The sequence below is a fragment of the Perca flavescens genome, chromosome 7 (genome assembly GCF_004354835.1).
Source record: "Perca flavescens isolate YP-PL-M2 chromosome 7, PFLA_1.0, whole genome shotgun sequence".
In the NCBI taxonomy this organism is placed as follows: Eukaryota; Metazoa; Chordata; class Actinopteri; order Perciformes; family Percidae; genus Perca; species Perca flavescens.
The window spans coordinates 33405066-33417399 of NC_041337.1; the positions used below are offsets into that span (position 1 = coordinate 33405066).

The following is a 12334-nucleotide window of genomic DNA, read 5'->3' on the forward strand; positions in this document are numbered from 1 at the left end:
CAAAAATCTATAGTAAACAAATCATTTATGGCCGTTGGTTTAAACCAGTGCATGTGCCAACTGTCTGGTTTACACTTCAGTATTCAAATTAGTGGTTTTTACTAGCAACGCCGCCTGACTTGTTGTGTAAATTTGTGTTTCCAGTGTTTGCCTCTGATTAGTGATTCCTTTGATAACCAGAGAATTAATAGATGACAGGGAGGCCAGAACCGTCCGACGCCCAGTGGAGTTGCCTCCACAGAGTCCATGAATTCCTGCTTATGGATACCTCAAATACTATCGCGTTACCCCGTTTAAATACCATTCGACCAGGCATGTCCAAAGTCTGGCCCAGGGGCCAGATTTCCTATGGCCCGCAGCCTCGGTTTGTGAAGGACAAGAGCAAGAGTCATATGTTGTAAGCTTAAATGTTAACAAAGTTTGCATTACTCATAATAAGTCATGTTTAAAATGACCATGAGGTTAAGATATTTATCAATTTCAAGTTTTTTTTTGATTTGTTCACATCTGAGTGGCGTTGATTTGTTTATCATTGCCATTTAAAAAAAAAAAGATAATTGTGACAATGAAAATAAAAATTGTTATAGATCAGCCCATTTGTATGTAACTTGTATTGTTAAAAAAAATATGTCAGAAGGGACCATTGGCCCCGGGCATCTTCACATTATCAAATCTGGCACTCTTTAAAAAAATGTTTGGACACCCCTGCATTAGACCATAGGGAAAGTTTACTTTAAATTCAGTAATAGTGAATGAATTCCTCATTCTGTTGTTGACTCCTCAGATGGCCCTGATGGATCTTGATCTCTGGCCCACTCACACAAAGTAACTCAATCTTGACATTTTTGTGTGTGTGTGTGTGTGTGTGTGTGTGTGTGTGTGTGTGTGTGTGTGTGCTTGTGTGCGTGTGTGTGTTTTCAGGGACATGTTAATCGTAGACTTGGCAGCCACGGTAAACTTTGTGGAGTTGCGTGAAGAGGTGAGAAAGATGTGCAGCGTTGCCAAGCAGCAGCCCATCACGCTCAAATGGATCGATGATGAAGGTGGGTGTGCCTCACGGTCAAATACTCTACATCAGTCTGCACGCTGTGTCTTGTCCTGAATGTGCAAATGTCCACGCTCTACAAATGTGCTTCCGTGACCAACCATGTCTAATGCGCTGGAAGTTTACGTGACTGCCACTCAGCTTAAAGAAAGACCTTAAAAGTTACGTATAATCTCTAACACTGTGTCTACTCAGGAGGTTAGGGAGAGAAGCACGTACGTTAGCAGCAGCAGCTGTAGTCCTCTGTGTGTGTCTACACCACTTCCCCGCCATTATAAGGTTTAGATGCAGCACCCGGGCCGTTTTGGGCAGCACCTAAGCCGAATGAAAAGACTTTTCTCAGATCTAATAATTGTTGTTGGACTTCTTTTGCAAGTTTTTGTCTATAAGCGTTTTGAGTGTTTTTTATTTGTTATCTGCTTTAGCTTTTCCAATGTTTTAGACACAGATATGGTAATAATAACGGTCCAAAATGATGTGAAAAAGAGACGCAAAACTACCACAAAGGGACACAAACCGATGCCGAATGACCACAGTGACCCAAAACCTCCCCAAAGAAAACAATAATGACCAATAAGAGACACAACACAGAGAGACGCAAAACCCCACAAAGAGACAAAATCCCACACAGAGACACAAAGTGTATAAGAAAATTGCATTTTTTATTTATTTAAGTTTTTCACAAACCGAGGGAAATATTAGTGGAGTATTGAGTGGAGGTTACCTGCTTTCTGACGTGTATGATTAGTATTGAGAGTGTGTGTTTGTGTGTGTTTAGGGGACCCTTGTACCATCTCGTCCCAGATGGAGCTGGAGGAGGCTTTTCGTATTTACAATCGAACCAAGAGGTCTGGACTACTACTGCATGGTGAATCAGCTCATACTTTTAATTTAATTTCATAATTATTATTATACGATCCTAATTATTTAACTAGTTGCCACAACGGACAACTTTAGGAGAACTAAAACACCACAGAAAGGTACATACCTTAGCAAGCATTGCAACATTTAAAGCGTAACTCTCGCCAAAATGCAACCTAGGGTCTTTTTGTGAATGTACCCCGAGTCAAACTTTCATTTAAAAGCATAATTAGGATGGAAACGTCACTTTTAAGAGTGACCATAATTTCGTTTTTCGGTCAAATGGCCTTTTGAATGGGAGCGCTAGGGGCACTACTATGATCGCATCAAAATCACTATTTTTAAATCACTAAGAAGTCTCGACATAACATGAAACTTTGCTCCAAGTATCACCAGGGGCTCTACACATGAACTCAGCATTGAGAACATTGTTTGTGTTCACAGAGTTTACTAAAAGTCAGTCCAAAAGAGTTGATCTCCAAATGCGAATGAACGGACTCCAGAGGAGGAAATGTCATTCTTATATAAGGCCCCTTTTTCAACTACAAGGTCAATATTGTTTTTCACTAACGACAAATTATCCGTGCATTTATATGGAACTAAGCTTTAGGAGATTTCCATCTTTACTCTCCTCCCTGTTACGTTGCATTCGGAGATTGACTCTTTTTGACTGGCAAGATGGGGGCGAGTGGAAAAACAACGTTTTCAGTAAACTCTGTGAACACAAACAATGTTCTCAATGCTGAGTTCATGTGTAGAGCCCCTGGTGATACTTGGAGCAAAGTTTCAGGTTGTGTCGAGCCTTCTTAGTGTTTTAAAAATGTGGATTTTGATGCCATCATAGTAGTGCCCCTAGTACTCCTATTCAAAAGGCCATTTGACCAAAAAAAACAAAGTACGGTAAATCTTAAAAGTGGCGTTTCCGTCCTAATTATGCTTTTAAATGAAAGTTTGACTCGGGTACATTCACAAAAAGACCCTAGGTTGCATTTTGGCGAGAGTTACACTTTTAAGGAATGACAAGTCACGCAAACTTAATGCGACCATTTATTCATGGTTTTTCTTACACATTTCCAATGAATAAAATCACTTCAGGGTGTTCATCAACTGGAGGGTTGGGGTTTTACTTTTCATGATCTTTGCATATTTAAACAGAAAAACAGCAGATTGAAATGGTCAGTTTCCTTCATTTTCTGTCTTTTGCAGTCTTCCCCAGTATCCCGGAGCGGCCTGGCATGCCCTGCCCTGGAGAGGACAGTGAGTAAATCAGTTCCATTTCATTCTCCATCCCCCTGTAAGACGGTGAGAGCCCATCCTGTGTAACCAGCGCTGTTAAACTAGGTTAAGCATCTCTGTACCTGGTGCCTAGCTTTGATGTAAGTACAAAGTGGAGATGGGTGAGAGCTCTTTGGATCTCCTTGGACCCATCGGATAGGTGTTAAACCCTGTGCAGCTCTAGAGAACTCAATTGTAAATGTTGTGTCAGCACCAAACCAGAGTCAGCTAAGATTCAGAGTTAACACCGGTCACCGAGACACAGTTATGTCAGTTATGTTTTGCAGCCACAGGTGTATTCCAGCCAAGCAAAGTCACATTTTTCCAACTGGTAACACAGAGCTTTGTCTTCCAATCTGCTTGTTCAAACCTAGACACACAATTTCTTTTTTGCCATTAAAACATTGACTACTTTTTTATGTTTTAACCCCCAGGCCAGGGGTGCTAAAGCTGTAACACAAATTTTAACAAATGCTTTTGCGTGATAGTCAGTTAGCCTCACCCCCTTTAGCTTGTAAAACTATTCATCCATCCATCCCAGCACACTGGGCAGGAGGCTTGCAACACGCTGAACAGGCTACCAGTCCATCATCGGGCTAATGCATATAAAGGGCCGTTCCTACCACAGAAACTTTTTATACATGGCGAGCTCTATGTAAACAAGCCTGAAGATTGTTCTTTAGCTTGGATATCAGTTCAGTTATTGTTGTGTAAAAGTGATTAGTCACTGCTGCTCTGCCCTGTGTCTCTCATGTACTCCCATGTTGTTTGCCGCACTCCCTCGCTATCTATTTGCTGTGACAGCATGTTTCAGGAGCTTGTGGACTGCACTCCTGAGTGTGCCTGTGTGTGTGTGTGTGTGTGTGTGTGTGTGTGTGTGTGTGTGTGTGTGTGTGTGTGTGTGTCTGTGTGCGTGCGTGCTGTTTTGTGCTGAGGTAGACTACTGGTTTACTGTGTGAAGCGCAGCGTGTTATTCTGTAGGTAGGTAATGAAGGATACACACATGTACAGTATTTCTCTCACACACGCATGCACGCATGCACGCACGCACGCACGCACGCACGCACGCAGGCACACACACACACACACACACACACACACACACACACACACACACACACACACACACACACACACACAACCACACACACAAGTTAGTATCTATGTGTTGTGTAAAGCTTTGCTTGCTGTGCTCTGTGGGTGATATACTGTACAATATTGTATATGTAACAGTAACAACTGTGGCTTCCTGCTGTGGCTTTTCTCCAATTGAATCCTTTTTGGAGGAAAGATAGAGCTGTTTTTAGAGAGGAGGAGAAGAGAAGAAAGAATTAGAATGAGTGGAGGAGGGAGGGACACATTATGTGTCTGTTTTTGTCAAGGCTAACTCTGTACTGGTATCTCCTGATGAAATATGCAGTCGCTAATGCTTTGTGAAGCTATTGAAAGATTAATGGGCCATTTCCCCCAAATCACCAAAAAAACAAAACATATTAACATGGTTTCTGATTTCTATTTGTGGGATCTTGCTATATTTTGCCTTTTGTTGGTGTGGTCTTTAATTGTCCTCCATTGAGACTTTGAATGCAGGACTTGTGCGTTCTCAGTAGTTTTAGCCTACTATTAACAGTTACAAAAAAGGTTTCTCCCTGAATTTGAATTTAGATTGATTCCTGTGTCAAGTATTCTATTTGATTTTATTTAACATTTCAGTTAATTTAGTCTCGCCAAAACCAATAATTTTGTCATTTTAGTCCAACTGATTTTACATAAGATTCTATCTGATATCTCATCATTATCTCATAAAAACCACAGGCACTTCTGACTGACTTTAGCAGTTTAGTAACAGACACTTGACTGTTCCGCTGTTATTACAGACATGTGAACTACGCACAGACATTTGCCTTGATCACGGACCAACGGCGGTGTGCGAATGAAACACCGATGTATGATTTAGATTAATTTACTTATTGTTGGATGTTCGTGGTTTGCATTCAGCGGCAGGGGGCATGAGGGCATGTCTCGTGAGCAGTGCGAGGTGAGTTGATTCACACAGCTGGTGCTCACTGACAGTTATACTATGCAGTAGTGTGCTGGAACCTCGATGTCTGGCACACACCAGAGACAGACAGCCACGCTGGATTCTGTTTACTATTGAAATGTTTGGCAAAGTGTGCCGGGAGTTTTGGAGCAGCATGACGTGCCAGAAAAGCCGGGGCGACCAGAGGCGCACGGTGAAGCTGCGCATTTATGTTGATAATGGGTGTGCGAGCAGATGTGAGCGCGCTGTCCTGTCTGTGTTTGTGCTGAGAGAACTCACGGTGGAAGCGAGTCTTGCTACAGCCGTGACTACCAAACAGCTGCATTAGTCGCTTGCTTTGACCACCGCTGGTTATAAAGTTATTTTAAGGTAAAATTGTTACATGATTGCTTAAAGGCATGGATTTAATTAGCGGAGGTAATGTTATTAGTACTGTATGAGTTGCAACAGCTTGCCACTGACTTCAGTGGCTGTTTTTTATTGTGAAGGGTAGAAAAAGTGAAGCTAGTGTTATGTGCTGTTTTCACCATAGATGTATCTTATGTTTTTATTATGGGAGTTAATATAAGTGTGTGGGCCGTCGGTTCACGCTGGTTGAGATTACAGAGCCTCCGTGTTTTTGTTTTACTACAGTAGTTAGCACGCATTAGCTCAGAGGGCTAACTTGGCCTGTTTACTTTATTAGATTCCTTTCTTTAGGACTGTTTATATCCTTACAACAGTGTGCTGCATGTGACGTCTTTTAAGCATGCGCATGCATCCATACAACAGGCCGCTGACATGTCGTCCTCACACGCAAAAATGATTTGACCCAAGGTAGATATGACTAAATTAATTCTTAGTTGGGGACACCCCTAACAAATACAATAGGTTCCTTACACCTACAGGGCCAGGGCCCTATTCTGGCCTTGCTGATTGTTCCATATGTTTATGGTGAATTTATGTTACCAAAATAAAATAGAGAACATTTTAATTGATGTAAAATGTATGCTTTAAACTGAGACAGTGGTCCGTAAAGGCCTGATCAAAAGGTAGAGCTGTCAACAATAGACAAGGCTACCTCTGGCAGCAGCTTGTTTCTGCCTTTTTTTAATTTGTGTGTGTGTGTGTGTGTGTGTGTGTGTGTGTGTGTGTGTGTGTGTGTGTGTGTGTGTGTGTGTGTGTGTGTGTGTGTGTGTGTGTGTGTGTGTGTGTGTGTGTTTAAAATCCTGGATGATGCGCTCAGTGGTGGCTGCCCTGCCTTGCACCGGATTCTCCGGCTGAACACCCAGCCCCCCACCACCGCCAAGCACCGCCCATCCACCCACAGCCCCACCCTCCTCTTCCCCCTCCCACTGCCACCACTCTTTTCCCAGCATCCCCCTCTCTTTCTCTCAGCTGTGTGGCACCGATGTCTCTCCAGGGAGGAGCCTACAGTGCTGCTGCATCACACGAGACACAGAGGCGGGCAAGGGACACTGTGGTAGTGAAAGACAGGGGGAGAGAGAGAGAGAGAGAGAGAGGGGAGGGGGAGCATTATACGGTCCAGATATCAGCTCTTAATATACAAGGCAGGCACTCCATTTTTCCTTTACTCTGCTGTTTTTGGCTCTGCCTGCCACATCAAAAAATCTGTGATACGACTTCATCGAGGATAACACATCCTAGGAGAAGGGAGAAACACACAGAAAGAATTAAACAGCCTCGACAAAAGCAAGGCGTCTCTATCAGCTGTGAGGAGGAGAGAGAGAGAGAGAGAGAGAGAGAGCAAGAAAGGGCGAGAGAGTGAGCGAGGAAATAATTAAATAAATCCCAGGGAGGAGAGAGAAAGAGGGAGGGATCGTCAGAGAGAGGAAGAGGAGGGGATGTAGCAGTGTGTATCCTTGCCGGCTCATCACACATACACACATACACACACAGACATGTACACACACACACACACTCACACTTAGCCTGGATAATGTGCTGAAAGAGGTGGAGAGAAAGGAAGAAGGCAAACCGGTGAGCTATCTACCTCTGCATCCATCCATCCATCCATTTATCTATCCATCCATCCGTCTATCCATTTATCCATCTATACATCCACCCATCCTTTCATCAATCTCTCTGTGTTTCCACGCCGAACTCCGAGACAATGGATTTGGATGAATGTGTCCTTGCCTGAATATTTATTTGAGTGTGTGTGTGTGTGGGAGATCTGTCTGCTTTCATGATTAGAATTTGTGATTGATTCTTGTCGTGTCACGCATTGCAGGCAGGTATTGTGTGCATGCAACCTGCTAGCTGTGTTAGCCTGGCTGGTGCCTGTTGGCTGGCTTCCTTCACTGTACTGTATGTAACCCTGGAAGGCTGTCTGTTTGGCAATCCACTCAGGCTGCACCTGCTAACGAGTGAGACATGGTGTTTGTGTGCATATCCGCGTGTAAAGGTTGCATTGTTATGGCAGTGTATGATTTAACCATTATATCAGGCTAGCACTGGTCGTAAATTTAGACGTGTTGCATTGAGTGACATCCTCTGATATAATGGCTATGATGCAGGTTGATTGCACATTGGCATGCTGTACACTGGTTGTATTGGAATCCTTTAACCTGAATTGACTCTAATGGTCTGTTGCTGTTTCAGAAGCTTATCCTTCATGACAAGAATGCATTCTGTCAAATAACTTGTTTGTACTATGAGAATGGTTTAAAGTTTAAAAAATTGGCGATGGCAGTTTAAATCCAAAAATGGCAATGTAAATATTGACCTTCAAAAACCTCTTGATGAACCCTAAATTGCACACACGGCAGACAAACCAAAACCAACATTTACTTTTCATGATTAGTACCACTTAGTGTTAACAAACTGTCTTCTGTTCTGGAGGAGCTTTGTCAGGATTATTTCATCTTGGGCTTGGCAACAACACATTTTTAACAGAGAGCTTGTGTTACGAACTACGGGCAGGAAGTTTGAAAGACCTGGGTGTTTATCAAGACAGTATGAAGTTGCATTGTAGCCTGATAATCAGTCTGAATTGCCATTGCGTTTCATTTACGTAGTCTTACATTGGAATATGTTATTTTGATTTCTGTGTGGAGGGCAGGGAGGGGGGGGGTTATTGGGTGTGAATGCTAGAAGCACTTTCCTAGTTCCAAATGGAAACTTCATTCAAACATCAAAACATTCAGCTTAATTTTGTGTTGTACCTTTCATACTTTCAGAAATATTCCATGGTTTCCAGGAAATGTTCTGCATTCAAATAAATGGACAAAATGTTCAAACTTTCTTTCTTCATTCTCAGATTTTTAAATTAGTGTGTGGGGTGGATTTTTGGAAATGAGGAGCAGGATTTTGGATTTTTTGAAACGAGGAGCAGGATTGGCGATTCCCCCAGTATTTGTTTTCTCTCTCCATACCCGCCTACTTGCGCATGTCCAAAGACAGAAACAGCCCACAACAAACACAGCGTAGGTTACAGGCTGGTAGCATGCAGCTAAAGACACAGGGTAACGTTAGCTTACCAGTAGCCTGCAGCTTGACAATTTCAGACACAATGGCCACTGCCGGAGTCAGAGATGACGGATAAACAACAGAACTAGAAAATCCATCTGTTTTCCTGAAGTCCCTGGTGTGGCAACATTTTGCCATTCCTGTGAGTTATGTAAACAAAAAACGAATGTAAAGCTTGTGGGTTCCAACGAAACTCCACGGTGCCTTCAGGTACACGTCATTAAACTAATGGTGCATTCAATTGCGCCACTAAAAAAAACCCTCTGAGAAACTCAAACTGTACCCTTCTGCCATCTAGTGGCTCTTATTGTGGCATTCCATCCCTGTTTTTTATTTGTTTTTAAAGGTCCTATGACATGCTGCTTTTTGGATGCTTTTATATAGGCCTTAGTGGTCCCCTGATACTGTATCTGTAGTATCATTTTCACGAAATTCAACCTTGGTGCAGAATTACAGCCACTACGAGCCAGTTCCACAATTAGCTTTCCTTAGGATGTGACATTTCTGTGTCTGTAGCTTTAAATGCTATTGAGGAGGAGAGAGGCGGGGCAAGGTGGAGGGTGGGGGTTTGGCCTTGACCAACTGCTATTTTTCACTCCTTTGCAAGCCATGATGTCTCTCTCTCTCTCATGGGCGGGCCAAATTCTCTGGGCGAGCAAAGCAGAGAAATGGGAGGTATCCTTTCCCCTTATGACCTCATAAAGGGAAGATTCCAGATTGGCCCATCTGAGCTTTCATTTTCTCAAAAGGCAGAGCAGGATACCCAGGGCTCAGTTTACACCTATCGCCATTTCTAGCCACTGGGGGACCATAGGCAGGCTGGGGGAACTTATATTAATGTTAAAAACCTCACAAGTAAAATGTTCATGCCATGGGACCATTAATTAAATTACATCGGGAACTTAAAATCGAAAGTCAAAGTGAATCGACACCGCTAATTGCTACAGTGCATTCCTTGGGGTTAATGGCTCAGCCCCTTTTGCTTGAATGTTTTTTTTTGTTGTTGCCTAAAATGACTAGGCATTTTAACATTCAGCCTCTGTCCTTGGCTTGCTCTTTGCAGCGCTGGTAGGTGAATACAGAGCTGGAGTATTACATCTCAGAATCTATATGTGGTTTGGGGGCATTAGGGGCTGTTTTGAGCTGTAGTGGCCACGCTCTGTGCAATCTGAGTCATCCTGTGTATTGATCCCTACGATGTTTCCAACTATTTATGAGCCTGTGTAGGACTGTGGCTGTGTGTGTGATTGGTTCGAAGATACTTTCGCGTGTGTCCGTTTTGCTGACTAGACACTGACCTATTAATAGCACTTTATGGATAACGCTCGGTTGAACAGCTTAGTCTGCAATGCAGTCCTTGATATGTAATGCTACACAATGATATATCTGCTCCCATTTCCTCTTGTTAGTGGATGTTTATCACTGCATATCAGCAGCTGAAGCTCTCTTCTAGGTTATCTATTGTAGGGGTTGGAGGGCCCATCGAGACTGCATTATGCTCAGTCAGTCTGTGTAACTGGGTAGTTGGAGACCATTAGACTCATTGGACTGCTGCCTGCAACGTCTGGCTGACTACACTGTCTACACTACTACATTTTGGTTTAAAAAAGAATATTGTTTGCTACTCCGGGATTGCCTAGCCCCGTTTTGGTTTAAAAAATCTCATGGGGTTGCTTTGTCTGGACAGGCACAAGCGGAGACTTTTGGAAATGACGACGCTGACGCCAGCTTTCGCCTCCTGATTGGGTCTTCTTACAGTCATGACGTGTCCTTCCCTGATTCGTCATGCACTTATCACGTGACCCTTTCCTGGGAATAAAACAAACAACATCCTAGACTGCCTATCGGTGGTTATTAAAACATTGATAACGAAATACAAGTGATTCTGGCCAAATTTGCCATTGCTGCTCTTCCTCCGTAGTCTTTTCTGCAACTAAGCAACTGCCACCAACCGGGCAGAGTATACATGCTGCTTCCTGTTTAAACCGCCACATGAATGCCTGGTATACGTGACTGGTCATGTAAAATGTTTTTTTGTTAAAAATGTTGTGTTAGTAAGGACGGAGATTAGTTCTGCTACTTGAGCTAAAACTCTTGTGTGGACAGAGATCATTTTTGTCTCAAAATGCCACTTAAAAACCAAAGTGTACTAGTGTAGATGTAGCCTTTGGCACAGGAAGCCTCTCGTGATACATGTGCCAGCATGAGTCACTAAACTAAGGATGGAGCTGCATCTGTTTTCCTAACATTTGATTATTGTAACGCCACACTGCTCTTAGTACCTGCCCAATACCATTACACACCACATACATCAACTCCCATCATCACAGCATGTACACATGGGTGTAAAGGATATCGCAAGGGCCAACGTGGCTCTGTATTTATCATGGTTGGCTTTTGCTACTTAATACTCAACCTTGGTTGTTCAGAATGGCATGGAAGACAAAGCATTCACATCCGCTAGAGAGACAAGCAAGAGAGAGGCTTTTCCATCCTAGAATCACTGATCACCTCAGACAACAGTGCCAGAATCAGGGGAATCATCTCAAAGCTGAAACAGCTTACATTTGCAATTAGTGATGAGGGTGGTTGCATGTTGGACTGCTTCTGTGCTGTTAGTTTTAGAAACCAAGGCACAAATATGCAATGATTGGCTTGAAACCAGAGATAGGGAAGCTACATTCAAAATCTAATGTCAGCGTGCTCATTACTTCCTTCACGTTGTAGCTGCTGAAGTGATCCTCTGGTATGCCTCAACTCAGAGATATAATCTGATTGCTTCTGTCAGTTGTGGATTCATTTACCTCCACAATGCCACAACATAGAATGTGCACTGAAATTACTGTCCCAGTCTTCTTATTTCAAACTATCAGTCCTGATTTTCATGTAATAGGATATTTTTGTCCTACTAATGATAAGTAATATACTTGTGTAGTCACTGCAGTGCTTTAAAGGCTTTCTCTAACCAGGATTTTCAGTCACAAATTTGAACTGTTGACTCACTTAAGCTTTGACAGACAATTAATATGTTCAAAATATTTCTTTACCATTATTTGAATTTCACCAAGGTCTTGCCAGATATCACACACACATTCTTTTATATATTTTTAACAGTTGAACTTTTAGTTACAAGAGACATAATGTTCAGTCATTAATTTATTTTTCTAGTCAAAATATTTTTTTATTCAGTATGCCCCCAGTCACTGAACAGAATTAAGAAGTCTGACAGTTAATAATATTATTATTAAGGTATTTTTGTGCAATGGCAGGTTTCTCCACATGAACACGGGGTCATTAAATATAAAACAAGATAAGTACCTAAATCACATCTCCTTTGTTTAATAACAAAAATAAATAAAGTGCTCATATTATGCATTTTGGCTTTTTCCCTTTCCTTTATTTTGTTATATCTTTTTTGTGCATGTTACAAAGTTTTACAAAGGTTTACAAAGTGAAAAAGCCCAAAGTCCGCACCCAAGGGAATTACCATCTCCAACAGAAAACACTGTTCACCAACTGCTCCAAACAGCTCTATTGTAGTCCAGCCTTTACTTCAGAGACAAACGTGGGTCACTTTGTAACACACGTTCTAATGCTCGCCTAGCTGCTAGCATGGCACGACCTCATACTCTGCTTCTGAC

The 12334-nt window shown here is 42.4% G+C and overlaps 1 protein-coding gene across 2 annotated transcripts in view; it reads left to right on the forward strand.

Annotated features, from left to right (window-relative positions):
- Positions 1-12334, forward strand: part of prkcz (protein kinase C, zeta) — a 114942-nt gene that overhangs the window by 8001 nt on the left and 94607 nt on the right. For both annotated transcript variants that reach the window (XM_028582005.1, XM_028582006.1), the window contains exons 2-4: positions 922-1043; positions 1824-1913; positions 3113-3163. In XM_028582005.1, the coding sequence (XP_028437806.1) occupies positions 922-1043; positions 1824-1913; positions 3113-3163 (263 nt within the window). The remainder of the gene's footprint in view (positions 1-921; positions 1044-1823; positions 1914-3112; positions 3164-12334) is intronic.